At 40.9% G+C, this 27800-nt stretch overlaps 1 protein-coding gene across 1 annotated transcript in view; it reads left to right on the forward strand.

Moving 5' to 3' along the window:
• The window catches only part of adad1 (adenosine deaminase domain containing 1 (testis-specific)), a 61902-nt gene that overhangs the window by 8620 nt on the left and 25482 nt on the right, over positions 1-27800 (forward strand). The window contains exons 6-11 of the mRNA XM_060910207.1: positions 6187-6261; positions 6376-6501; positions 14826-14949; positions 18179-18349; positions 24834-25066; positions 27255-27489. Of these exons, the coding sequence (XP_060766190.1) occupies positions 6187-6261; positions 6376-6501; positions 14826-14949; positions 18179-18349; positions 24834-25066; positions 27255-27489 (964 nt within the window). The remainder of the gene's footprint in view (positions 1-6186; positions 6262-6375; positions 6502-14825; positions 14950-18178; positions 18350-24833; positions 25067-27254; positions 27490-27800) is intronic.

Here is a 27800-nt window from a genome sequence, read left to right on the forward strand (position 1 = left end):
CAGTTTTATCTGTGTGTAAGTTTTTACAGTGATTGAAAAGATAAAATATTGTCCTCATAATGCATATCTGAAACTCATAACTCAAAGTTTAGTTGGTGCTGTTATTTTAACATACAAGCAGTGCAAAAGATTGCTTGAACAATGTTTTATTCAAATTTGGAAAATTTCACTTCCCCTTAATGTGATAACATCCATTAGGGATCCTTTAGTGATGCTCTGTCCATTGTGTGCGAAGCCATTGACTCCCAATTTTGGCTTTGTAATGGGTGGGTTAAATACATTCATTTTGTACTTGGGGTGTGACGCATCTTTGTAGAACAATATACAGTGGTGCTTGAAAGTTTGTGAACCCTTTAGAATTTTCTATATTTCTGCATAAATATGACCTAAAACAACATCAGATTTTCACACAAGTCCTAAAAGTAGATAAAGAGAACCCAGTTAAATAAATGAGACAAAAGTATTATACTTGGTCATTTATTTATTGAGGAAAATGATCCAATATTACATATCTGTGAGTGGCAAAAGTATGTGAATCTCTCTTCAGTGTTTTATTTAAAGAACAGGGATCTATCAAAGTCTGATCTTCACAACACGTTTGTGGAAGTGGATCATGGCACGAACAAAGGAGATTTCTGAGGATCTCAGAAAAAGCATTGTTGATGCTCATCAGGCTGGAAAAGGTTACAAAACCATCTCTAAAGAGTTTGGAATCCACCAATCCACAGTCAGACAGATTGTGTACAAATGAAGGAAATTCAAGACCATTGTTACCCTCCCCAGGAGTGGTCGACCAACAAAGATCACTCCAAGAGCAAGGCGTGTAATAGTCAGCGAGGTCACAAAGGACGCCCGGGTAACTTCTAAGCAACTGAAGGCCTCTCTCACATTGGCTAATGTTAATGTTCATGAGTCCACCATCAAGAGAACACTGAACAGCAGTGGTGTGCATGGCAGGGTTGCAAGGAGAAAGCCACTGCTCTCCAAAAAAACATTGCTGCTCGTCTGCAGTTTGCTAAAGATCACGTGGACAAGCCAGAAGGCTATTGGAAAAATGTTTTGTGGACGGATGAGAGCAAAATAGAACTTTTTGGTTTAAATGAGAAGCGTTATGTTTGGAGAAAGGAAAACGCTGCATTCCAGCATAAGAACCTTATCCCGTCTGTGAAACATGGTGATGGTAGTATCATGGTTTGGGCCTGTTTTGCTGCATCTGGGCCAGGATGGCTTGCCATCATTGATGGAACAATGAATTCTGAATGATACCAGCGAATTCTAAAGGAAAATGTCAGGACATCTGTCCATGAACTGAGGCTACATCCACACGACAATGGCAACGAGATTTTTTTTTTTTTTTTTTAAATATTGCATCCACATGGGCAACGGATCAGTAAAATATCAGGTACATATGGCAACGCAACGCTTGCTGAAAACGATGCAATACACATGCCACACCGCTACGTGCGCTGTAAGACGGTCCCATCGGAGACACCAGAACAATAGAAGTATGACGCATGCGCATAAACCCCTTCTTCTGTAGCATCAGCCACATAAAGTTTTGATTATTAATCAGTAGCATAAAATAGTATCTATTGTCTAAGACACTTATTTATATTTCATATTAAAACGTCTATGTAAATTAATACATAGAAAGCCTGGCCAGGTGCTGAACGTTCTTCTGCCTTCACTTTAAGAGAAATTCAGGGCGAGCATGAGCCTAGGTTCTTCCTTGTCACTGTCACACGCACACACCTTCTCACTCCCTGTCCTATGGCTATAGTCCCTTTAAATCACGTGCTCGTTTTTTGAATGGAGACGCGGAAAGAGGAATGAATGGGGGTAGATGGAAGCTGGTGCGCCAACATTCTGATATCCTCCAGAATTCTTTAATAGTCCGGAATAAATTGAATGCTACACGTTGATGGATTACTTTTGTTCTTCTACGCCCTTTTTGAGGAATGTATTGTCAGACTTAAACCAACATCTGAAGAGGTGAGATCGCGCCTTTTTTTTCCTTTTTTTCCTTTTTATTTGTTGACAACTCGCATCGAGTTTGTTACACTTCTACCTGGCGTGAAGCACTCACAGTCATGTGGTTGTGACGTCATCGTAAACAAATCCGTTCTACTCATCCAGACGACTTCGCAACGGCGCCGTTGCCAGATTTTTCCACTCTGGAACCCGTTCTCAAAAGATTTCGTTTTGGGGCACCCAAAACGCCGGTGCCATGTGGACGCCAGGCCGAAACGATAAACAATTTTATCAGATTCACCTGAATCCGTTGCCGTGTGGACAGGGCCTGAATCTCAAGAGAAGGTGGGTCATGCAGCAAGACAACGACCCTAAGCACACAAGTCGTTCTACCAAAGAATGGTTAAAAAAGAATAAAGTTAATGTTTTGGAATGGCCAAGTCAAAGTCCTGACCTTAATCCAATGGAAATGTTGTGGAAGGACCTGAAGCGAGCAGTTCATGTGAGGAAACCCACCAACATCCCAGAGTTGAAGCTGTTCTGTACGGAGGAATGGGCTAAAATTCCTCCAAGCCGGTGTGCAGGACTGATCAACAGTTACCGCAAACGTTTAGTGGCAGTTATTGCTGCACAAGGGGGTCACACCAGATACTGAAAGCAAAGGTTCACATACTTTTGCCACTCACAGATATGTAATGTTGGGTCATTTTCCTCAATGAATAAATGACCAAGTATAATATTTTTGTCTCATTTGTTTAACTGGGTTCTCTTTATCTACTTTTAGGACTTGTGTGAAAATCTGATGATGTTTTAGGTCATATTTATGCAGAAATATAGAAAATTCTAAAGGGTTCACAAACTTTCAAGCACCACTGTACATCATACAGAAATGTGAAGATATGCTGCAAGTTCTACAGCAAAATCTTTATAGCCACGGAAGTCAGAAAAATATGTCCAGGTGTAGCACACCCTAAAATGTCAGGGCATTTTTTTTTTTTTAAAACATTTAACTGGCCGGGCGTTTCAATTACATGAAACCTGCAACGGATAACGTCGTAGGCGCCCGAACTAAAAAGGCGCCCAAATTAAGGTCAAGCACCGAAAATATGCTACCAAAAGTTAAAAAAAAAAAAAGAAAAACCCCGAAATGTTGATTTAAATAAACTTGGCTGTATAAAACCCGATGTCTTGACTTTCTTCTTTAAAAACACTGAAATTAGTGAGAATTAGGATGTATTTCTCATAATTGACGCGAAATCCGCACAATTCCCATGTTGTTTCGGGTTCGTCGAACTAGCCGTAAGCCTCGTGCAGAGCACGAGTTCTACATCAACGGCGATCGGCACGCCATGATTTCGTGGAGGAGCGAGACTTGCGTACTGATGACTAGAGCGGGATTTCCACATTTGGTAAATCTTCTTTCTTCTTCTTTTATGTTGTTTTATGGCGGTTGGCAAACAGCTTTTAGGTGCATTACCGCCACCTTCTGGACTGGAGTGTGAACCAGAACGTTTACTCCCCTGTTGTGCTAAATTTTCTGAATAATTCCTGTATCATTTAAAAACCTAAAAATAGCCCTATATCCCACATTATCTGACCTCAACTGCAATATCTCTCTGATACCTCGTGCCATATGATTTAAATCAGACAAAATACTGAATAAAAGAGAGCTATTCAGAGCACAACTGTGTGTATTTAAGATACAGCTTGCATCTTAAATCCACACAGTTGTGTAAGTGTGGGTGGAATCAGTGACTTGGAGCTTGGTCCTCTTGTTGATGATGGTCTTAGACGCCAGCCTTTCATTTAAACTAAGATCTTTTACCTGATTGCATATTGTGAATTGCACTGTCGATTCCTGTGATGTGACTGAAAAACCTTTTGTGTCGCAGGTCTGCTACAGGTTTGTCTCTTTGATGGCAGCAGTGCAGAACTTGCTTTTTCATTCACAGGCTCCTCAGGCCCCAACACATCTTTTAAATACTAACTAACTGTATTCTAATTATTTTTGTCATGTACATGTACATCAAGAGGGATTAATGCTGTAGATATTTAGCAATAAAGGTAAAAATAACATTCATGGATTTCTTTATTTATTCATAACTTTGTAGCTAAAAAAGCAGCAGCAGGTTTAAACACAGCGCACTGGGAAAACAGCACTTTGCGCGTGCAGAACAGCCCAAATTACCCTGCATCACGATGGACAAAGCCCAAATTCAGAATTGGTGTGTAACCCAAATTATGTAATTGAAAGGCCTGCTGGTATTATTTCTTTGAAAATATGCCCAAGTCAAATCAAGAATATTGATTGTTTTTCATAAATTTTTGGAGCGTCACAACAATTAAAAAAATACATAAATTGTAACTTTTTCCTGAACAAAATCATTTAAAAATTGCACAGTTGCTGAGTTATGCTATTTAATGCATCATCTTTGACAATGTTTAGTTGTAAGCAGAAACTTGGACATGGCTGATAATGGACAGTGCTGGCAGTGTCAATTTATGGTATATTGCACTACTAATTGCTGTAAAAGGGGAAAAAAATTGCTCTACTGGTGCTTGAAAGTTTGTGAACCCTTTAGAATTTTCTATATTTCTGCACAAATATGACCTAAAACATCATCAGATTTTCACACAAGTCCTAAAAGTAGATAAAGAGAACCCAGTTAAACAAATGAGACAAAAATATTATACTTGGTCATTTATTTATTGAGGAAAATGATCCAATATTACATATCTGTGAGTGGCAAAAGTATGTGAACCTCTAGGATTAGCAGTTAATTTGAAGGTGAAATTAGAGTCAGGTGTTTTCAATCAATGGGATGACAATCAGGTGTGAGTGGGCACCCTGTTTTATTTAAAGAACAGGGATCTATCAAAGTCTGATCTTCACAACACATGTTTGTGGAAGTGTATCATGGCACGAACAAAGGAGATTTCTGAGGACCTCAGAAAAAGCGTTGTTGATGCTCATCAGGCTGAAAAAGGCTACAAAACCATCTGTAAAGAGTTTGGACTCCACCAATCCACAGTCAGACAAATTGTTTACAAATGGAGGAAATTCAAGACCATTGTTACCCTCCCCAGGAGTGGTCGACCAACAAAGATCACTCCAAGAGCAAGGCGTGTAATAGTCGGTGAGGTCACAAAGGACCCCAGGGTAACTTCTAAGCAACTGAAGGCCTCTCTCACATTGGCTAATGTTAATGTTCATGAGTCCACCATCAGGAGAACACTGAACAACAATGGTGTGCATGGCAGGGTTGAAAGGAAAAAGCCACTGCTCTCCAAAAAGAACATTGCTGCTCGTCTGCAGTTTGCTAAAGATCACGTGGACAAGCCAGAAGGCTATTGGAAAAATGTTTTGTGGATGGATGAGACCAAAATAGAACTTTATGGTTTAAATGAGCAGCGTTATGTTTGGAGAAAGGAAAGCACTGCATTCCAGCATAAGAACCTTATCCCATCTGTGAAACATGGTGGTGGTAGTATCATGGTTTGGGCCTGTTTTGCTGCATCTGGGTAAGGGCGACTTGCCATCATTGAGGGAACAATTAATTCTGAATTATACCAGCGAATTCTAAAGGAAAATGTCAGGACATCTGTCCATGAACTGAATCTCAAGAGAAGGTGGGTCATGCAGCAAGACAACGACCCTAAGCACACAAGTCGTTCTACCAAAGAATGGTTAAAGAAGAATAAAGTTAATGTTTTGGAATGGCCAAGTCAAAGTCCTAACCTTAATCCAATCGAAATGCTGTGGAAGGACCTGAAGCGAGTAGTTCATGTGAGGAAACCCACCAACATCCCAGAGTTGAAGCTGTTCTGTACGGAGGAATGGGCTAAAATTCCTCCAAGCCGGTGTGCAGGACTGATCAACAGTTACCGCAAACGTTTAGTTGCAGTTATTGCTGCACAAGGGGGTCACACCAGATACTGAAAGCAAAGGTTCACATACTTTTGCCACAATATGCAATATTGGATCATTTTCTTCAATAAATAAATGACCAAGTATAATATTTTTGTCTCATTTCTATAACTGGGTTCTCTTTATCGACTTTTAGGACTTGTGTGAAAATCTGATGTTGTTTTAGGTCATATTTATGCAGAAATATCGAAAATTCTAAAGGGTTCACAAACTTTCAAGCACCACTGTATTTACTTGTGGTATTTGGTATTTCTTTGTCTTGATCTGTTCATGTATCTGGTTATCAGTGAGTCCTCCTCCTCTACCGGTGAAGGAGCAAAACTCCACGGCCTCAGCCATCCGTCCTAGAAGGGTCATGTTTGGTAAATATATTTTTATTACCGTATAATTTGAAATTGTGATGAGCAAGAACAAGAAACCTCTTCTGGATATTTGACCAAAAGATCTTAGGACTGACTTTTGTGTGTCTGAGGCAGAAGGGAAAAATCCTGTTAAAGACCAAGTTCCCAGTGCTGTTAAGGAGCTGCTCTCCAAGCTGATGGACAATTATCCAGAGTTCTCTGACTGTGGTGGAACAGTGGCTGCATTTGTTATACAGTCTCGTAAGTTTCCGTAGCAAACATCATTCATATGTCATCATTCTTTTTGCATGTGCCATAAGCTAGAACCAAGTTATTAATTTGGAGGAAAATTAATAAAACTACATTCTCAGGATCATCCCAATCTCATTGCTGTAGATTGACTGGTTACACATTCTCAGATATTCTGTTTTGAACCTCGCAGTTTGTTCTACAGACTTAGCCATCACACTTCCTGTTTCAGTGATGAGGATATGTAATCTTGCATAGAGTGAGCAGGGTTTTTTTTCTCTTGAAGGTGGTACTGGTTTGGAACTGATTATAATAGCAAAAAATGTTATTAAAAAATTATTGTCTTTATCTGTATGTTCAATGCCGAACAATACATCTTCCCCCTTCTGTGTGCTTTTCTACCTGGCATTACCTCGAGAAGAGATTTCAACAACTTTTTGAGTCAAAAGAAGAAGAGAAGAACCTTTGTCACATGTACACTTCAAGCACAGTGAAATTCATCCTCTGCATTTAACCCATCTGAAGCACTGAACACACGCGCGCGCGCACACACACACACACACACACACACAGAGCAATGGGCAGCCACACTAGAGCGCCCGGGGAGCAGTCAGGGGTTAGGTACCTTGCTCAAGGGCACTTCAGCCCAAGGCCGCCCCATGTTAACCTAACTCCTAAAGGGAGAAAGCATCTGCCAAATAATTTCAAAAACACAAGATTTATATTAAGTTGTACACACCAAGATGTGGGACTAATAAGAACGAGCCCAATTGTCTGCGAGCAGTTAGTATTGGACTTGAGCAAATGGATTCCCAGAATAGATAAGAAAATGTGTATATATTAATATAGCAGCGGTATGTGTGTTTGTGGTGTTTTTGTTTTTTTGTTTTTTTTTCCTCTTCACAGCCGTGGTCAAATACAAATAGGTGTATTTACATCAGACAGCAGAGATGAACTCTGTTAAATAGAGCAGTATTGAGTAGTAGTAGAAAAGGCTTCTTCAGTACCATACCTTTTATTTTAGCTACAGTCTAATCATTTCCAAAGCACCTACTTTACTTTTTGTAGGCATTCTGAAATGAGCAAGATTCCTATTTCTTGTTTTGTTTTCTGAATGAAGTTTTGGCCTGTGCAGATCTTTCAACTGAAATATTTTCCCACGAATTCAGCATGTGCATATAACCACAGCTCAGCTTGCAGTGGCCTAGATTCTCCCTCGTGGTTTATCGGCTGCAGTCATTCTATATAGTTTCAGATAAAACAGTTCATAAATATCCATTTCTAGGGATTATTTAATAATTTACTTCTGAAAACATTATGGACCAGTAATGTGCATTGCAGCTGACACTGCTATCAGAAGACAATTCACAACAGACCCTGCTACCACCTACCTAAATGTTACCAAAGTGTATTATTTTCGTGTAACAGTTTGGTCCTGAGTGTGTTATTCCACTTGTACCACAGCAATTTGCCAATGATTGCAATGTTTCATTTATTAATAGAATACACGTCACTTTTTAATGTTTTAGAGTTAGAGGTAATGTTGTGGAACGTCTGCGAGACAAGTTAGTTCCCATTATCCCTTATATTATAGCCACAATAAAGTCATTCCCTTGCCTGCAACACTCTCTCTCAAAGGCAGCTTGTCATGTCACTAGGAAACTTGAGAATGTAAACTCTGTCATGAAGAGGTTCCCATGCTTGAAAACTTTTACAAAGCAATGTGATCATTACAGATTTGCTAATAGGTTTAGCACATAGGTTAAAACCATATATAAACAATACACAGAAGTGCTACTGCCTTCTCTGGGCCCAAGCTCATTTATGATGGACTGAGGCCAAGTGGAAAACTGTCCTGTGGTTGGATGAATTGAAATTTGAAATTTTTTATGAAACTCATAGACATCGTGTCCTCCATACTAAAGAGGAGAGGGACCATCCGGCTTATTAACAGTGCACAGTTCAGAAGCCAGCATCTGTGATGGTATTGGGGTAGTGCACATCTGGGAAGGTACCATTTAATGCTGAACGATACAGTACAGGTTTTGGAGCAATATGCTGCCATCTAGATGATGTCATTTTCAGGGAAGGCCTTGCTCGTTTCGGCAAGACAATGCCGAACCACATTCTGCATGTATTACAACAGCATGGCTCCATAGTAAGAGAGTCTGGGTGCTACACGGGCCTGCCTGCACTCCAGACCTGTGTCCCATTGAAAACATTTGTCACATTTATTAAACATTTCACTTTCAAAAGTACAGCAATTGGTCTCCTCAGTTCCCAAACATTTACAGTGTTGTTAAAAGTAGAGTTGATGCAACACAGTGGTAAAGATGCCCTTGTCCCAACTTTTTTGAACTGTTGCTGGTATCAGATTCGAAATGAGGATATATTTTTCTTGTATACATTTTCTCCATTTCAACATACGTTGTCTTTTTACTATTTTCAAAGAAATATAGGATTTCTGTGATTTGCAAATCAACGCATTCTGTTTTTATTACAAGTTTTACGCAGTGTCCCAACTGTTTTTGAACTGAGGTTGTACATCCAGAAATAACAGCAGAGCCCTGAAAATAAATATATATGGGTCTGTCTCAGAAACTGGTCTCTCATTCGGGACAGGGACATTATGGTCAAAAAAGACGTTTTCTAATTTTACAATTTTTTTTGCATTTACCTAACACTCAATGTTTCTTTTGTCATGTTTAATAAGAATAAAGATAGCATCTTGCTTTATCTGGCCTCCACTGTGGAATTTTTTTTGATTACAATTCAAATGCTTTCGTAAAATTGATTTACATATAAAATAACTCCATCATGAAGAATTAAAGCCCCTCCTTCACAGATGAGTGAAAATATTGAATAAATTTCCTCTTTTTGATTGCTTGGGTTAAAAATGCCAAGTTATGATGACTGAATTGATTATTCACTTAAATATGAATATGATACATTTTGGGTATTTGATATGGCGAAGTAGGACACAATGGAAAAATCAAGAACACACCAGAAAGATGAGAACAACAGTGGTGGCAAAAGAACAGCAACTGTACTGGCTGAAGGTCGCGCAGGTCTCTGCTGCGGCGCGCGAGCAACGGGACATCACTACCGCACCGGAGGGAGCACGAGGCGGGGGTGGGGCAAAATGACTGGCCGTAGATTCTATCAAAAGTTCGATCTAAATTGACCATGGTTGCAAAATATCGGCCAAAAATACGCAAACACTACGAAATATGAAAGTAAGAAGAAAAGAAACGTTCTATTGCCTTATACTGCAAGACTAAAACAAAATAAAACTGTCAAAATTCACCTTTTCAGTGATGACGTCCGAACAGATCGCCTGCGTAACAGAAAGGCCGCAAATGGAAGCACAGTCAACTTCTAACTGTTGGAGTGGAAAATTCCATTCTACACATGCAAATTGTTAATGTGTGTCCTTCCCCGCACACAAATAACACGCTACGGTAAAAAATAGACCACAACTCATTTTATAGCTCAGAAATGTATACAAGACGAGCTACCATTGTAACGTATTCTGTAAGAAACATGTTCTATAACTAACTTACAGCTTTTGTTTTAAAAAACAAAATCGCAGATTTATAACTAAATTTTTATATGGCGTAGTGATTTTAAGTTACTACTTTTGGTGAGGTAGTGATCTTGACCCTGAGGCTTTCCATTTAGATCAAAAAACACGATCATATTGGTTTTGGATATGTGGAAAATGGAGTTTCAATGGTGATCAAATATTTTGCATGATGTTTTATTACGGTTATGATTATTCTGTGAGCACACCAATCAGGTGTATAAAGTTACAACTTAAAATACAATTAGTGATAACTGTAGACTTTTCAGTGAACTACAACCTTTTTAAGGGAATGCGATGTAGTCAGCCGTTTACCCCACTAAATATACTCAGTCAATAAACTATACGGTTTTGAATGGTGATGTTGGTTTTAATTTTAAATAAAATGATGAAAGAAAGAATACAGAGAGAACTGAATCTTTGATGTGAATACTCCTATTCAGAATTTGGCAAAAATTCTGCAAATTTGTGAAAAAATGGCGGCTTGATCTGGGACATGATAAATGGTTGACTACATCGCATTCCCTTGGTTGTAGTCCACTGAAAAGTCTACAGTTTATTGACTGAGTATATTTAGTGGGGTACCCCCACAGTACCCAGATTATTTATATATATATATATATATATATATATATATATATATATATATATATAAATTTATTTATTTATATATTACACTTACTTATGGTCCCCGTCACTTCATGACGATGGGGGACTCTTGTTAGCCCTTTGGTGCCTCCTCCTGCGACGTTCTGCTGCCCGGGATTGGAGGCCGTCTTCACAAAGCTTCTTGCCAGAGTGGAGAGCGCATCTCTACTCATGTCGTTCTTGCACGGTCTTTTACCAGTTTTTGCTGTCAATCCCAAAAAGTTGCAGGTCTTCTTTAACGCAGTCTTTCCACCGTTTTCGCGGGCACCCCCTGTCGCGTTTACTCAGCTTGAGCTCCCCAAAAAGCAATTGTTTAGGTATTCTGGAGTCGCTCATCCGTGAGACATGGCCCAACCAGCGAAGTCTGTTATTACGAAGCATGGTCTCAGTGGTAATGGATTTGGCACGCGCTGCCACCATTTGACATTCATTATTTGCCGAAGCGATCTTTGGTGGAATACTTCTAGTCTTTGGATGTGGTGTGCTAACGTTGGCCATGTTTCGGATCCATAGAGGAGTGAAGGTAGAACAATGGCTTTATATACAGACAGCTTGGTAGATAGGGTAAGCCTCCTTCTGTTGAAGCACCTAGTTCGAAGTGCAGTAAACGCAGCTGTACCGCAGCACACTCGTCGCTGGATTTCCGAGTCAAGGCTTGCATCGTCAGACAGATTGCCTCCTAGGTATGTAAATGTTTGGGCGCGTTTTAGCTCAGACCCATCGATGGTGATGACGGGTGGTTGGTCACAGTGAACGTGCATTACTTTTGTCTTAGGCTTGCTGATTGTCAGACCCCAGGCCCTGCAAGACTTATTCAATGCTGAGACGCCTTCCTGTAAGGACTCTGCAGTTCTGGTAGCCAATGCAGCGTCATCCGCATAGAGAAAGTCGTCGAGTCTTGAAGTTGCTGTCGACTTAGCTTTGAGTCTCTGAAGATTGAAAAGCCTGCCGTTGAGCTTGTGTTTTATCTCCACACTGAACTCCCTGATGGATTTATGGGCGTGTTGGAGGACAAATGAGAACAAGAGGATAAACAGCGTGGGAGCTAGGATGCATCCTTGACAAAGGCCTTTGGTTACATTGAAAGATTCAGTGAATTCTCCACCAACCAGTACTCTTGCTTCCATACTGTCATGAAAGGTTTGGATAATGTTAACTATTTTGGGAGGGATTCTGATCTTCTGCAGTAGTGCCCACATAAGGGGTCTGCTAACCGTGTCAAAAGCCTTTACTAAGTCCATGAAGACTACGTGCAGTTCATGATGATGTTCTCAGCACTTTTCCAAAAGCTGACGGATAGCGACCTTCATATCACTGGTCACATGGCCGCCTCTAAAGCTACATTGTGCCTTGGGGAGGTGTTTCTCAATGCAAGGCCCCACCCCGTCCAAGATGACGTGAGCAAATAGCTTGCCGATGACAGATAGAAGTGTGATCCCACGGTAGTTACTGCAGTTAAAGCGGCATTGCATCTTGAAGATGGTGATGTTACCATTTTTCAGATCTTGAGGCACTCTCTCCTCCTCCCAGATGGAAAGAAGGAGGTCCCGGAATTCCATGAGAAGGGCTGGTCTGCTTGCTTTGAGGATCTCTGCAGGAATACTGTCTGGGCCAGGGGCCTTGTTGTTGGCCAGATAGTCGAGGACTAACTTAACGTCCTTGATGGTTGGGGGTATTGTGACTTTGCTGAGTGGTTCTTCCTGTATTATCTCATCGAGGACGTTAGTATTTGCTGTTTCAGGTTGATTCAGCAGATCGCTGAAATTCTGTTTCCAACGAGCCAAGATGCCCTCTTTTTCTGTCAGCCGGTTACCTTGGTCATCATTGATTGAGCAGATGCCACTTTGGTGCCGCTGATATACAAATTTGACTGATTGGAAGAAGGATCTAGAGTCATGCCTTTCTGCATACTGCTCACCTTCTTTGGCGCGATCCAGCCACCACTGGTTTTGAAGACGGCGAAGCTCCTTTTGGCAGATGTTCCTGGCTTGTCTATAGCGTTCTCTGTTTTCCTGGGTGTCGCTGCCGAGGACAGCTTGGGAAGCAGCTTGCTTTCGATGCAGGAGGTTCATAATGGTGGGGTTATTTTCATCTAACCAGTCCCGGTGGCTGTGCTTTTGGAAGCCAACGGTGATCTTAGCACTGGCATATAGATCATCACAAAGATTCTCCCACTGCTCCTCAAGGGACCAGTTTTCAGCATGGTTACTTGGTAGGTTTTGACAGATGGTCTCTCGCAACTGTTCAGCTGTAGCTGGGTCTTTCAATTTGCTTACATTGAAAAGCTTTGGCAAGTTGCTCTTCTGTTTTTGCGCTGATAGATGGAAACAAAGATATTAAGGCGAGCGCACACACCATTTTATTGTCAGTCCAGCAGTCAGCACTGTGGTGAACTCTTGAATCTATGATATCACTCTTGTAATGTTGTCCAACAATAATATAGTCGATGAGATGCCATCTTTTAGATCTTGGATGCTGCTATGTTCCCTTGTGAATATCCGCATGAGAAAAGAACGTGTTGGTAATGCATAGGCCAAAACGGGTGCACAAATCAAGCAAGGTGCCCTGTTCATTCATGTCACCAAGACCGTGGCGGCCGATCACATTTGACCAAGCTTCTGAGTCTGTTCCTACACGAGCATTGAAATCGCCAAGTAGGAAAATTCTGTCAAGTCTGGGAGTTGATACTTCCGACAACTGGTCATAAAACGGAGCTTTCTCTTCGGGTGGTCTTTTGATGGTTGGGGCGTATATGCTTATAACTGTTGCAATGAATTTGTCCAATTTAATTCTAATGCTCATCACCCTGGGGCTAATTCCCTTCCAGCTAATCACAAGGGGGCGGTGAGTATTATTAATGGCAATGGTGACTCCTTCAAGCTTTGTATCATTGGGTGGTCTTCCTGAGTGAAGGAAGGTGTAGTCTCCTTTGACAAACTCGCCTTCTCCTGGTATCCGACATTCACTGAGACAGGCAATGTCAGTACTAAGGCGCTTGAGCTCCAAGGCTACTAAAGCTGATTGGCGCTCTGAGGCCTGGCGTTTGGTAGAAGTTGCATCGGACATAGTCCGGACATTCCAACAAGCTAGTTTAACTTGTTTGGGATTCTTGCGAGCTGATCGGGGCCACGGGGTCCACGAGACTTTACCCGGGGTCCGTCATGCTTGCTGTTATGCTGCGCAGATCCACAATGCAGGTGTTGATGTGATTGCTTATGTGGGTCTGTAGCGGGTTATGTACCACTGCAAGGGGTTGCTAGCCCCATTGTAGTGAGCAAGTAGGCTACCCTCTTCCGTACTTGCGTTCCTCAATGAGCAGGTTCTGGAGTGGATTCATAATGAAACACAAATCACCAGGCCTGGGTCAGAGAGGCTGACATGAAAGGACCAGTGGGCTAACCCAAGTAGGGACTGGTCCTGATTTTGTTTTCGGGGTTTACTCCCTTAGATCCGCTGCGTTCTGCTAATGACTAGGGGCAGCGCGAAGAGCCACAGCATGCGGTCTGTGACATGTGAGAGGCTAGTTGTTGTGGCCACGCATCACATGGTGCTGGATAAGGGGAGACCAGTCTGGGACACCAAGCTAGAGGCCAACCAGAAAGGTACCATACACACTTAACACCTCCTGCCCAATCTGATTCAAGAACTCAACCTTGCTGCAGTATGAAGAAAATCAACACTTTTTGACCCATCAGAATTGAGAATTCAGCAGCACTATGGTATAACAATAGTCAAGCAGTAGCTATTCAGGAAAGTGCATGTCAGAGAAGGATAAAAGACAAGAATATAATGTTCCTGATAAGTATTAAAGATTTTCAGTTACTATATGCCACCTTTCTATTGCCAGAACGTAAATAAATGCCGGCATATTTTGGGCTGCCTAAAGGGAAAACTTTGGAAGCTAGCAAGTGCCCAGCAACTATCTTTTATTTATTTATTTATTTATTTATTTATTTATTTTTCCTAAAACAAGCACATCTACATCTTTAATATGCCCTGCAGTCATTTTTTAAAACATTTTTTAATGAACCCTTGATTACAGGTTTATGTACTTAATTATTTTATTTTAATATACTGGTTATCATTTTGCCATGTGTCTCTACAGCAACTGGGTGTGAAGTGGTGGCTCTTGGTACAGGCAACTATAATGCACAAGAGTGTCTGGCACCTAATGGACGCATCCTTCATGATTCTCATGCTGTTGTGACTGCACGGAGATCACTCATGAGGTCAGTTATCTTATCGTTTGTAGAGCATACCTATATTCTTTTTGGCATAATAAACGTGTGTTACCAATTATGTGTGAACTTTCAGTGAGAAATTTGCTGAGTTGTCGAATTCCTATATTTTGTTTTTTTGTTAGAAAACTATAGATTCTATATAATGGCCAGTTTGTTTATTATTTATATCAAAGGTTTTCACAGTGGTGTCTGGGGAGCCCCAGGGGGTCCGTCCATCCATCCCACCCACTGTTGGCGAAAAAAACCCCCATCCCATTATTATCAGGGTTTATATTTATTTATTGAATTTTTTTGTTTGTTTGTTTGTTTTGGTTGGTCACTTTGAATTTTCTGGGTGTAATTCTAGGATAAAAAAAAAACAAGTCGCCTATAAATAATGTAAATTTGGTCCTATTGTGTTTTTTTTTTTTTTTTTCTGACAAAAAAAAAAAACGCAAAACACTATGCTCTACCAAAGAGCCTAAATATCATGCTACACTTTTGAATATTTGGTCTAAGTTTTAAGTTGGATTATGTTGGACTATTTTCATAAAATAAATCTGTACTGAAGGGGTTCATGGGATTTTATTTTAGAATTAAAAGAAGCTGTCACTGCATTGGTGCACTCGCTTTACTTCAGGGTGGGTTACTGTATAACAGGGTTCATCCCCTACTGCCATCCAGGGCCTTATTAATGTACTTCGCTTGTTTTCTTCTTGGATTTTGAGTTAATATGTATATATCAGTATCCACATTTTTTTATACTATAATAGCTACATATAGTAGCCCCATAGCAAATTGGCTAATGGCTAAACAGTAACTGTGCTGTAAGTACAGCGAACGCACCCAAGGAGGTAGTGACAGTTTCATTGGGCAATGTCATACCTTGCATGCTTTTGGTTGGTAAATTTTGATAGGGTTGTTTCACCAAAATCCGAGAGAGAGTGCAGAAATCTGTGAGCAGAAGATTTGCGAGTGCGCAAAAGCAGTTTGAGTGTGAGAAGGGGCTGTTTGAGAGAGACGGCAGGTTTTTTGAGCAGGAGCCGTGCAATTTTGCGTGCGAGCAGGGGCTAATTTTGGGGGGAGGAGATCATTATAAAATCTGAATTGGAAATGAATAAAAATACTGCTCAAAAACATGTTTGAGCTATGGATAGCTGCATGACTTGCACAACACAGCAGAATGCACCCCATGCTTCAAGTATGTCCTCTTGAAAGTTACACATTCAGAGATGCCAGGATAAGGTTTTTTTTTTTATTAATCCCCCGCTGGCTGAAAGGCCTGAAGGGGGATTATGTCGTGGCGATGTCCGTCTGTCCATCCCGGGAAGGGTGCTCACCTTCTGAAATCAACTCCTCTCACAATTTTTGGAGGAATTTCACCAAACTTGGCAGGATTCTTTCTTGTATGTCGGTAATACGCATATTGCAATTTCATTAAATTTGGTCACATTTTACCAGAGTTACAGCCCTTGATTAACAAAATTATAATTTGACAATTTCATAGGAGTGTGTTTCCTTCTGAAATCAACTCCTCTCACAGTTGTTGGAGGAATTTCACCAAACTTGGCAAAAGGCCTTGTTATATGACGGTAATGCGCATATTGCGATTTCAATTTGTTTGTGAAAATTTTGCCAGAGTTTTGACCCTTGATTAAGTAACTTGTACTTTGACAATTTCATGAGGCTGTACGTTCTTCTGAAATCAACTCCTCTCACAATTTGTGGAGGAATTTCACCAAACTTGGCAAAAGGCTTTGTTATACGACAGTTATACGCATATTAAAATTTTGTTTAATTTGGGCATATTTTACCAGAGTTATGCCCTTGATTATTAACAAACTTGTACTTTGGCAATTTTTTTTTTTTTAAGATATTTTTTGGGCTTTTTTCACCTTTATTGGATAGGACAGTGTAGAGACAGGAAATGAGCAGGAGAGAGAGATGGGGAGGGATCGGGAAATGACCTCGGGTCGGAATCGAACCCAGGTCCCCGGATTTATGGTCTGGCCCCTTATCCACCTGAGCCACGACGCCCCGTACTTTGGCAATTTCATCAAGGTGTGCTTGGTTTCTGAAATCAACTACCTTCACAATTTTTATCCCCCGCTGGCCGAAAGGCCCACAGGGGGATTATGTCGTGGCAATGTCCGTCCGTCCCAGGAAGGGTGCTCACCTTCTGAAATCAACTCCTCTCACAATTTTGGGAGGAATTTCACGAAACTTGACAGGATTCTTTGTTATATGTCGGTAATACGCATATTGCAGTTTCGTTCAATTCAGTCACATTTTACCAGAGTTATGGCCTAGTTGTCAGCGGGGGATATTCTGCTCTTGGAGCACTCTTGTTTTCCTTCCTCCTAGTTCAGCTTGTTTTGAAACAAATGTGTGCACCATAGTTTCTAATGCAAATATGTACAAAAAGAAAAAATGTCAATTTATGAATTTTTTTTTTAATGATTCCAGATCCTTTTGTTTAATTTTTGGGATGTACTGTGGGGGGAATTTTGCTGAGGCCTGGCAAACCGGTGCAGCAGTGTACAATTGTAATGTTTAATTTTGTAATATGCAAATTCAGAGATGTTATTTCATTATTCATTTTAATGAATTGAAGGCTGCTGAAATTTTTTTTTTCAAAGTATGAAAATATATCATATTGGGACACCATCATATCAAATCGTGTTGCATTTTGTGTACCGCGACACCCTGAGTTATTACCTGTAACAAACAATGCAAAATGTAATGTTTATAAAAAGATATTCCACTATTTACTTTTATAACCTCTATTAATGAAGCAGTGTTTATTCAGCATCAAATTTCATTTATCTTTTAATACTTGAATACTTGCATATTCAGTGAAAAAATGGATTTAAACTAAGTCTAGGTTGATTTTATTTGTTCAGCAGAAAACCATATAATAATGATAATAATAATTTAAAAAACTGGTCAGTAAATATGGGACTTGTGAAATTGAAGGAACATTAGATTATACTGTAATCTATGCAGATACCAATTTCTGACCATAGTGCCCACTACTAGTGCCAAAGTGTCTGTTGAAGTGAGTCAGTATGAGACACTCTGAGAGTGGGTCTGATTATCTATGATGTGTTGTTTATAATATCAAGTAGTGTACTGAAGCTTTTGCATCTTTTATTATGGAGATCAGAATAATGTCAAATGTTGGTCGTGTAAATGAGCTGAAGATAATTTTGAATTTATTATCATGAATATATTTTAGGTATCTGTACAGGCACCTGTTACTGTTCTACAGTAGGAATCACTGCCTGGAGGGGAAGTCAGTTTTTCAGTTGGATGAGAACACCAAACTCTTAAGTCTGAAGAGCCACACCACCCTGCACTTGTACCTCAATCAGTTGTGCAAAGGAGCTGCCCAGATACCCTCTCACCTGTATGGAGTGACACACCACCAACACATAGAAAAAGAAGGCTAGATACACTCACGTTTTTGTTGAATTTATAAAATACTCTAATTCATCTCTGTATTCGGTATAAATAACATCAGTTAAGTGAAGCCTACAACTGGTATGACTTTTTGGGGGGGGGGCATTCGACAGAATCACCACTTCTGGTGATACAACTATAATGTGCTCACTGTATAAAGTATCACATAATGCTGTTATAGAGCCTACATCGAGAACTACACTCACTAAGCACTTTATTAGGAACAGTGTACGAATACTGGGTAGGGCCTCCCTTTTCTCTCAAAACAGTCTCAATCCTTCGAGGCATGGATTCCACAAGATGGTGGAAACATTCCTTTGAGATTCTGGTCCCTGTTGACACGATTGCATGACGCACGTCTTGCAGATTTTTTGGGTGCACTTTCATATTGCGATTCTCTTGTTCCACCACATCCCAAAGGTGTTCTTTTGAATTCAGGTCCAGTGACTGGGAAGGCCACTGAAGAACATACAGTGCTCAGCGTAAATGAGTGCACCCCCTTTGAAAAGTAACATTTTAAACAATATCTCAATGAACACAAACAATTTCCAAAATGTTGACAAGACAAAATTTAATATAACATCTGTTTAACTTATAACATGAAAGTAAGGTTAATAATATAACTTGGATAACACATTTTTCAGTTTTACTCAAATTAGGGTGGTGCAAAAATGAGTACACCCCACAACAAAAACTACTACATCTAGTACTTTGTATGGCCTCCATGATTTTTAATGACAGCACCAAGTCTTCTAGGCATGGAATGAACAAGTTGGAGACATTTTGCAACATCATTCTTTTTCCATTCTTCAACAATGACCTCTTTTAGTGACTGGATGCTGGACGGAGAGTGATGCTCAACTTGTCTCTTCAGAATTCCCCATAGGTGTTCGATTGGGTTCAGATCAGGAGACATACTTGGCCACTGAATCACTTTCACCCTGTTCTTCTTCAGAAATCCAACAGTGGCCTGAGATGTGTGTTTAGTCATGTTGGAAAAGTGCACAACGACCAAGGGCACGGAGTGATGGTAGCATCTTCTCTTTCAGTATAGAGCAATACATCTGTGAATTCATGATGCCATCAGTGAAATGCAGCTTCCCGACACCAGCAGCACTCATGCAGCCCCACATAAGGACACTGCCACACCATGTTTCACTGTAGGCACCATGCATTTTTCTTTGTATTCCTCACCTTTGCAACGCCATATAGTTTTGAAGCCATCAGTTCCAAAAACATGCATCTTGGTCTCATCACTCCAGAGTATAGAGTCCCAGTAGTCTTCATCTTTGTCAGCATGGGCCCTGGCAAACTCTAGGTGGGCTTTTTTGTGCCTGGGCTTTAGGAGAGGCTTTTTTCATGGACGACATCCATGCATGCCATTCCGCTGCAGTGTACGCCGTATTGTCACGGGAAGTAGTCACCCCAGTTTGGCTTTCTACTTCTTTAGATAACTGCAGTGAACTTGCATGCCGATTTTCTTCAACCCTTCTCATCAGAAGACGCTCCTGTCGAGGTGTTAACTTCCGTGGACGACCTGGACGTCTCTGTGAGATGGTTGCAGTTCCATCTTTCTTAAATTTTTGTACCACTTGTGCTACAGTATTCTGACTGATAAGTAAAGCTTTGCTGATCTTCTTGTAGCCTTCACCTTTGTGGTGGAAAGAAATTATTTTCTTTGGGGAATTCTGAAGAGACAAGTTGAGCATCACTCTCCATCCAGCATCCAGTCACTAAAAGAGGTCATTGTTGAAGAATGGAAAAAGATTGATGTTGCAAAATGTCTCCAACTTGTTCATTCCATGCCTAGAAGACTTGGTGCTGTCATTAAAAATCATGGAGGCCATACAAAGTACTAGATGTAGTAGTTTTTGTTGTGGGGTGTACTCATTTTTGCACCACCCTAATTTGAGTATGTAGTATGAGAGCGGGTGGGTGGAGCACAGAAGTACGGCAGGCCAGAACCGAGTTCCAAAAATTCTTTATTTTCCACTTTTCAGTGTAAACTTATTCTCCCAGGCGCGCACGCACGCACACACACACACACACACACACACACACACACAAGTCGCCTGGTTGGGGAGAGAGCTCCCTTCCTCTGCTCTCTCTCTCTCCCTCCTTATATAGGGCGCGGTCACTGGGGAAGACACACAAACACAGATTAACAGACATCAGGTGCAGTGATTCTGCCACTTACCTTCCCTGACTCCGCCCTCCGGTCACAGACCGACGCTTGACCACGCCCCTGCTGCCACAGAGTAAAACTGAAAAATGTGTAATCTAAGTTATATTATTAACCTTACTTTTACGTTATAAGTTAAACAGATGTTATATTAAACTTTGTTTTGTCAACATTTTGGAAATTGTTTGTGTTCATTGAGATATTGTTTAAAATGTTACTTTTCAAAGGGGGTGCACTCATTTACGCTGAGCACTGTAGAACTCTACCATGTTCATGAAACCAGTTTGAGATGACTTTTGCTTTGTGACATGTTGGAATTAGCCATTTGAAGATGAATAAATTGTAACAATGAAGGAATGCACATGATCAGCAACAATACTCAGATAGGCTATGGTGTTTAAGCGATGGATGATTGGTATGTACAGGTCCAGAGTGTGCCAAGAAAATATTCCCCACCTCGTTACACCACCCCCACCAACCTGGACTGTTGACACAAGGCAGGTTGGAGCTATGGCTCTATGGATGGCTATTGGTGCTAAATTCTGACCCCTACCATTTGTATGCCTTAGCAGAAATCAAGATTCATTGGACCAAGCTACGTTTTTCCGGTCTTCGGCTGTCCAGTTTTGGTGAGCCTGTGCCCACTGCAGCCTCAGCTTTCTGTTCTTGACTGACAGAAGCGGAACCCAAAGTGGTGTTCTGCTGTTGTAGCCCATCCACCTCAGTATTCAACATGATGTGCATTCCAAGATGTCTTTGTCAGCTCAAACCAGTCTGGCCATCCTCTGTTGACATCTCTCAACAAGGCATTCCTGTCTTCCACTCACTGGATGTTTTTCTTCTTTATTGCACCATTCTAAGTAAACTCTAGAGACTGTTTGTGTACGAAAATTCCAGGTGATCAGCATTTATAGAAATACTCAAACCAGCCTATCAACAACACTCATGCCACAGTGGAAATTATTGAGATCACATTTTTCTTCCATTCTAATGGATATTGTGAACATTACCTGAAACTTCTGACCACATTGCAGTCCTAATAAAGTGCTCAGTAAGTGTATACGACAAATAGAACGCTATTTATGAATTGTGTAGTAGGCACAAATGAATATTTCTTCTCTAAGGGTTATAGTTTCTTGTAGTAAAAACTTCTTTGTTTATATTTTAATGTTGTCTTCCAAAGTTTGTGCTCATGTTCCCTCGATTGTCATTAAGATTAAAGTATTGACACACTTGACTTCGTTTGAGGCGCTTGCGAACATTATTGCAGTTCAGCTTATTAGCCATGTGTCATGCACAATAAAAGCCCAAACAATTCATTAGGTCAGGGGTTCAGGTTTTACTGTATAATTAACAATTATTCCACGAAATCGAGTCATACATGAGCTATAAGTCATGTACGACGAGACTATCCACATTCACTGGATTTTGAGAAGTGGAGCATTTTTATTTTTTGAAAATTTGATAAATAAAAGCTTTATACATAACATCAGACAAAATCATTTCCACTAAGGCAGACTTCTTAAAAACCTGTTGATGGCTGCACAAAAAGTGTCGTATTGTTTTTTGGGAGAAAGTGCCGTCTTGCTGTCGTGCCGAGATATAGAATACCTTTAGACATTTAATTCTCATCTCATCTCATTATCTGTAGCCACTTTATCCTGTTCTACAGGGTCGCAGGCAAGCTGGAGCCTATCCCAGCTGACTACGGGCGAAAGGCGGGGTACACCCTGGACAAGTCGCCAGGTCATCACAGGGCTGACACAGACACAGACAACCATTCACATTCACACCTACGGTCAATTTAGAGTCACCAGTTAACCTAACCTGCATGTCTTTGGACTGTGTGGGAAACCGGAGCACCCGGAGGAAACCCACGCGGACACAGGGAGAACATGCAAACTCCGCACAGAAAGGCCCTCGTCAGCCATGGGGCTCAAACCCGGACCTTCTTGCTGTGAGGCGACAGTGCTAACCACTACACCACCGTGCCGCCCCACATTTAATTCTTCCTTAGACATTTCGGTTATGTACAGTGGGGCAAAAAAGTATTTAGTCAGTCACCAATTGTGCAAGTTCTCCCACTTAAAAAGATGACAGAGGCCTGTAATTTTCATCATAGGTATACTTCAACTATGAGAGACAAAATGAGAAAAAAAAATATCCAGAAAATCACAGTCTGATTTTTAAAGAATGTATTTGCAAATTAAGGTGGAAAATAAGTATTTGGTCAATAACAAAAGTTCATCTCAATACTTTATTATATACCCTTTGTTGGCAATGACAGAGGTCAAACATTTTCTGTAAGTCTTCACAAGGTTTTCACACACTGTTGCTGGTATTTTGGCCCATTCCTCCATGCAGATCTCCTCTAGAGCAGTGATGTTTTGGGGCTGTCGCTGGGTAACACAGACTTTCAACTCCCTCCAAAGATTTTCTATGGGGTTGAGATCTGGAGACTGGCTCGGCCACTCCAGGACCTTGAAATGCTTCTTACGAAGCCACTCCTTCGTTGCCCGGGCAGTGTGTTTGGGATCATTGTCATGCTGAAAGATCCAGCCACGTTTCATCTTCAATGCCGTTGCTGATGGAAGGTGGTTTTCACTCAAAATCTCACGATACATGGCCCCATTCATTCTTTCCTTTACACGGATCAGTCGTCCTGGTCCCTTTGCAGAAAAACAGCCCCAAAGCATGATGTTTCCACCCCCATGCTTCACAGTAGGTATGGTGTTCTTTGGATGCAACTCCGCATTCTTTCTCCTCCAAACACAAGTTGAGTTTTTACCAAAAAGTTCTATTTTGGTTTCATCTGACATTCTCCCAATCCTCTTCTGGATCATCCAAATGCTCTCTAGCAAACTTCAGACGGGCCTGGACATGTACTGGCTTAAGCAGGGGGACACGTCTGGCACTGCAGGATTTGAGTCCCTGGTGGCGTAGTGTGTTACTGATGGTAGCCTTTGTTACTTTGGTCCCAGCTCTCTGCAGGTCATTCACTAGGTCCCCCCGTGTGGTTCTGGGATTTTTGCTCACCGTTCTTGTGATCATTTTGACCCCACGGGGTGAGATCTTGCATGGAGCCCCAGATCGAGGGAGATTATCAGTGGTCTTGTATGTCTTCCATTTTCTAATAATTGCTCCCACAGTTGATTTCTTCACACCAAGCTGCTTACCTATTGCAGATTCAGTCTTCCCAGCCTGGTGCAGGTCTACAATTTTGTTTCTGGTGTCCTTTGACAGCTCTTTGGTCTTGGCCATAGTGGAGTTTGGAGTGTGACTGTTTGAGGTTGTGGACAGGTGTCTTTTATACTGATAACGAGTTCAAACAGGTGCCATTAATACAGGTAACGAGTGGAGGACAGAGGAGCCTCTTAAAGAAGTTGTTACAGGTCTGTGAGAGCCAGAAATCTTGCTTGTTTGTAGGTGACCAAATACTTATTTTACCGAGGAATTTACCAATTAATTCATTAAAAATCCTACAATGTGATTTCCTGGATTCTTTCCCCCCATTCTGTCTCTCATAGTTGAAGTGTACCTATGATGAAAATTACAGGCCTCTCTCATCTTTTTAAGTGGGAGAACTTGCACAATTGGTGGCTGACTAAATACTTTTTTGCCCCACTGTAATTTTCAAACTTCTTTGAGCTTTTGAACCAGTCTAAAAAAAATTCAACAAATTTTAATGGTTAAGGATGAAGAATGTAAACAAACCAGCGAAATAACAGGAGCAATTTGTGAAAAATGTGATAATAGTAATTCTTGAAAAATAAAAACTGATACATTCTTACCATCAAATACTTTTAATCCATTTTTTTCTTGTATTTTTGGGGTTTTGTCTTCGAGTAGAGTTTTTATTTTGTCCTCAGTTGGTCAGCAAAACACTCTGCCATTTTGTTTTTCTCTACTCACGGTATATGAGCTGATAGTCGAGTAGTAGAGTAGCCAATCAGAGCGTGCGATTGCTCATATCCAGTAAATGTGGATAGAATAATTAACAATAGCCGTGCTTTTATATTGTGCAGGCCATATAGTATTTGGAGAGTGTTCGTTTATATCCAGGTTCTTAGATCAACTGCTAAATTTATCATGACTTGAACAATTAAAGGTCACTATAATGGCTAAAATGAGTTATTTTCGTAATTATGGTCTCTTTTGCCTGTCAAATTATTATATTTATACAAGTTGTTTTTCTTAAATATTATTCTTAGTCTTTCTCCTCTCTCTCTCTCTCTCTCTCTCTCTCTAGTCGTCTGAACCCTCTGTCCGTCTCAGCGTGGGAAGTAAATAATCAGATTGGTCTACATGTGACTGTGGATGGAAAGGTCTTTTCCGTGTTTTCTTCTACAGTTGACCAAAGTGGTTCTCGTATCATCAGTATGTCGGCTACTGACAAAATCACACAATGGCAGGTTTTGGGTTTCCAGGGTGCTCTACTGAGCCACTTCATTGAGCCCATCTATGTCAGTAGCATACTCATAGGTAAATTCTATGTGATCAATAAACAATGCACAAAGTTTTGCACAATGTATTTCCTTCCATTAATTGAATGCATAAAATTAATGTACCCAGTGAATTGTAATGTCGGTGTACATCCAGATCCTGGTGGTGTTTTTGTTCATGCAGCATGTATGGTGTTCGTATTTTAACCAACCCCAGACTCCCTCAGCAGATCTCTGCTTTGATTTTCTAAATTATTTTGGAAATAAAATCAGCACCATCTACAGACAGCTCCAGTCGCTCTCTTCTCCCACTCTGAGGGACGGTCCATCTTTGCCTGCAACACCTACTCAATCACTCTCCTGTTTCTCTGCTGTTGATGAGGAAACCGTCCATGATCTTGTCACCAAGGCAAGGCCTACCACCTGCCTCTTGGACCCCATGCCTACCCCTCTTGTCAAAGCCTGCCTGCCAGCTCTCTGTCCCCTTCTTGCCAAAATCATAAATACATCTCTCCAGACAGGTGTGGTCCCCCACTCCCTAAAAATTGCAGCCATTACGCCTGTCCTCAAAAAATCTGGAGCAGCTGTGCATGATTTTAAGAATTACCGCCCCATTTCAAATCTACCATTCATTTCTAAACTGCTAGAACGTACTGTGGCCTCCCAGCTTCAAGACCACTTACCATCATACAGCCTGTGGGAGGAGCTTCAATCTGGCTTTAGGGCCAAGCACAGCACTGAAACGGCCCTAGTCAAGGTCGTAAATGACCTGCTGATTGCTGCTGACTCAGGCCACTTCAGCATCCTCCTACTGCTGGATCTAACAGCTGCATTTGACACTGTCTGCCACAGCACTCTATTCACACGGCTGGAATCACTCCTTGGCGTCACTGGCACTGCACTTTCCTGGTTTAGGTCATATCTCACAGGAAGGGAACAGTTTGTCTCCATTGGTGATTTCCGTTCCCCTAGTGCACGCCTCCCACATGGTGTTCCACAAGGTTCTGTCCTAGGTCCCTTGCTTTTCATCATCTATATCCTTCCCTTGGGTCACATCCTCCGTCAGCATGGCCTATACTTCCACTGCTATGCTGATGACACACAAATTTACATTCACACTAAACCCTCTCATCCACTCCCCCTCTCACAATTGTCCACCTGCCTGTCTGATATTAGTAACTGGATGACACACAATTTTCTCAAACTCAATCATAAGACCAAAGCTATAGTCATTGCCACTCCAGCACTGCTGAAGAAGTTAAATCTTGCGCAGTTCTCCATCCCAGGTTACTTCACCACCATCTCCTCTGAAGTGAAAAACCTGGGGGTTATCATTGACTCAGCTCTCTCTTTTGATTCACACATAAAACACATCACTAAAACAGCATTTTTTCATCTTAAAACTATCTCCAAACTCTGCCCCTCACTTAGCCTCCCCACTGCAGAGACCCTAATTCATGCCTTCATCACCTCCAGACTTGATTACTGCAATGCCCTGCTCATTGGGCTTCCAAGTAAATCAATAAGCAGACTACAACACATCCAAAACTCTGCAGCTAGACTCCTCACCCATACTAGACCTTGGCATCACATCACACCCATCCTCAATCAGCTACACTGGCTTCCTGTTAAATATCGCATTTATTTCAAAATTCTCCTCCTTGTTTACAAGGCCCAGCACAACCTAGCACCCACCTACCTCTCTAGTCTTCTCACTCCATACTTACCCACCCGAAATTTACGCTCCTCTGATACACTCCTTCTCACCACCCCCTCCACAAATCTCCGATCTATGGGTGATAGGGCTTTTAGTGTGGCTGGCCCCAAACTCTGGAACAGCCTCCCACTTTCATTGCGTCAATGCACCTCCCTTTCATCTTTTAAAACCATGCTCAAAACTTATATTTTTACCCTTGCTTTCTCATCATAATGCTGAATGATTGAGGTTTTATTATTTTTATTAATAATTTTTATTTTATTATTATTATTTTTAATTGTATTGCTGCATCATCTGTGTGTTTACTTTGTTGTTGATTCTGTCATGCTTCTGTGCCTTTTAACCAGTTCTACTTTGACTTTTACTTACAATTTTTACACTCTTTGTAAAGTGTCCTTTGGTATCTTGAAAGGCGCTCTAAATAAAATTTATTTTTATTATTATTATTAAAATTTGTTTGTAGCCTGTGCTTTGCTGTTTCTCTTCACATGCAATGTGTGTTTGACTTTAGGTGATGAAAGCTGCAGTGATACACGTGGTATGGAGATTGCAGTAAATCAAAGAGTGGATGGCATCACCTCCAAGTTGCCCATGTATTACTGTGTTTATCGGCCACATATTAGCCTGGTGCCCTCTGTGATTCCCACAGACGCCCACAACGCCCAAAGAACACTTAGCCTCAACTGGAGCCAAGGAGACGTTTCCCTCGAGGTTGTAGATGGTGTGAAGGGCAAAGCTGTGGAGGAGTGAGTTTGTCTGATTTAATCTTTCTATCCATTTTTTTTCCATTAAAAGTTTGGACATTTACTAGCCTTTACAGTCAGGCCAAAAGTTTACATACACCCAAGATAAAGACATTCAAACTCGATTTTTCACAACTCCATACATTTCGTGTCAGCATATATTTGCTCTTTAGGTCAATTATGGTATCTACTTTGTTCACATCAGAGGTGTTTTTAAACAATTTATTTGTGCCGATTTATTTCAGCTTTAATTTACTGTATCAGATTTTCATTTCCGTACACTTTTTGTTAATGTCTGGTGGTATTTCCTTGTT

Source organism: Neoarius graeffei, chromosome 2 (genome assembly GCF_027579695.1).
Source record: "Neoarius graeffei isolate fNeoGra1 chromosome 2, fNeoGra1.pri, whole genome shotgun sequence".
NCBI classification, from domain to species: Eukaryota; Metazoa; Chordata; class Actinopteri; order Siluriformes; family Ariidae; genus Neoarius; species Neoarius graeffei.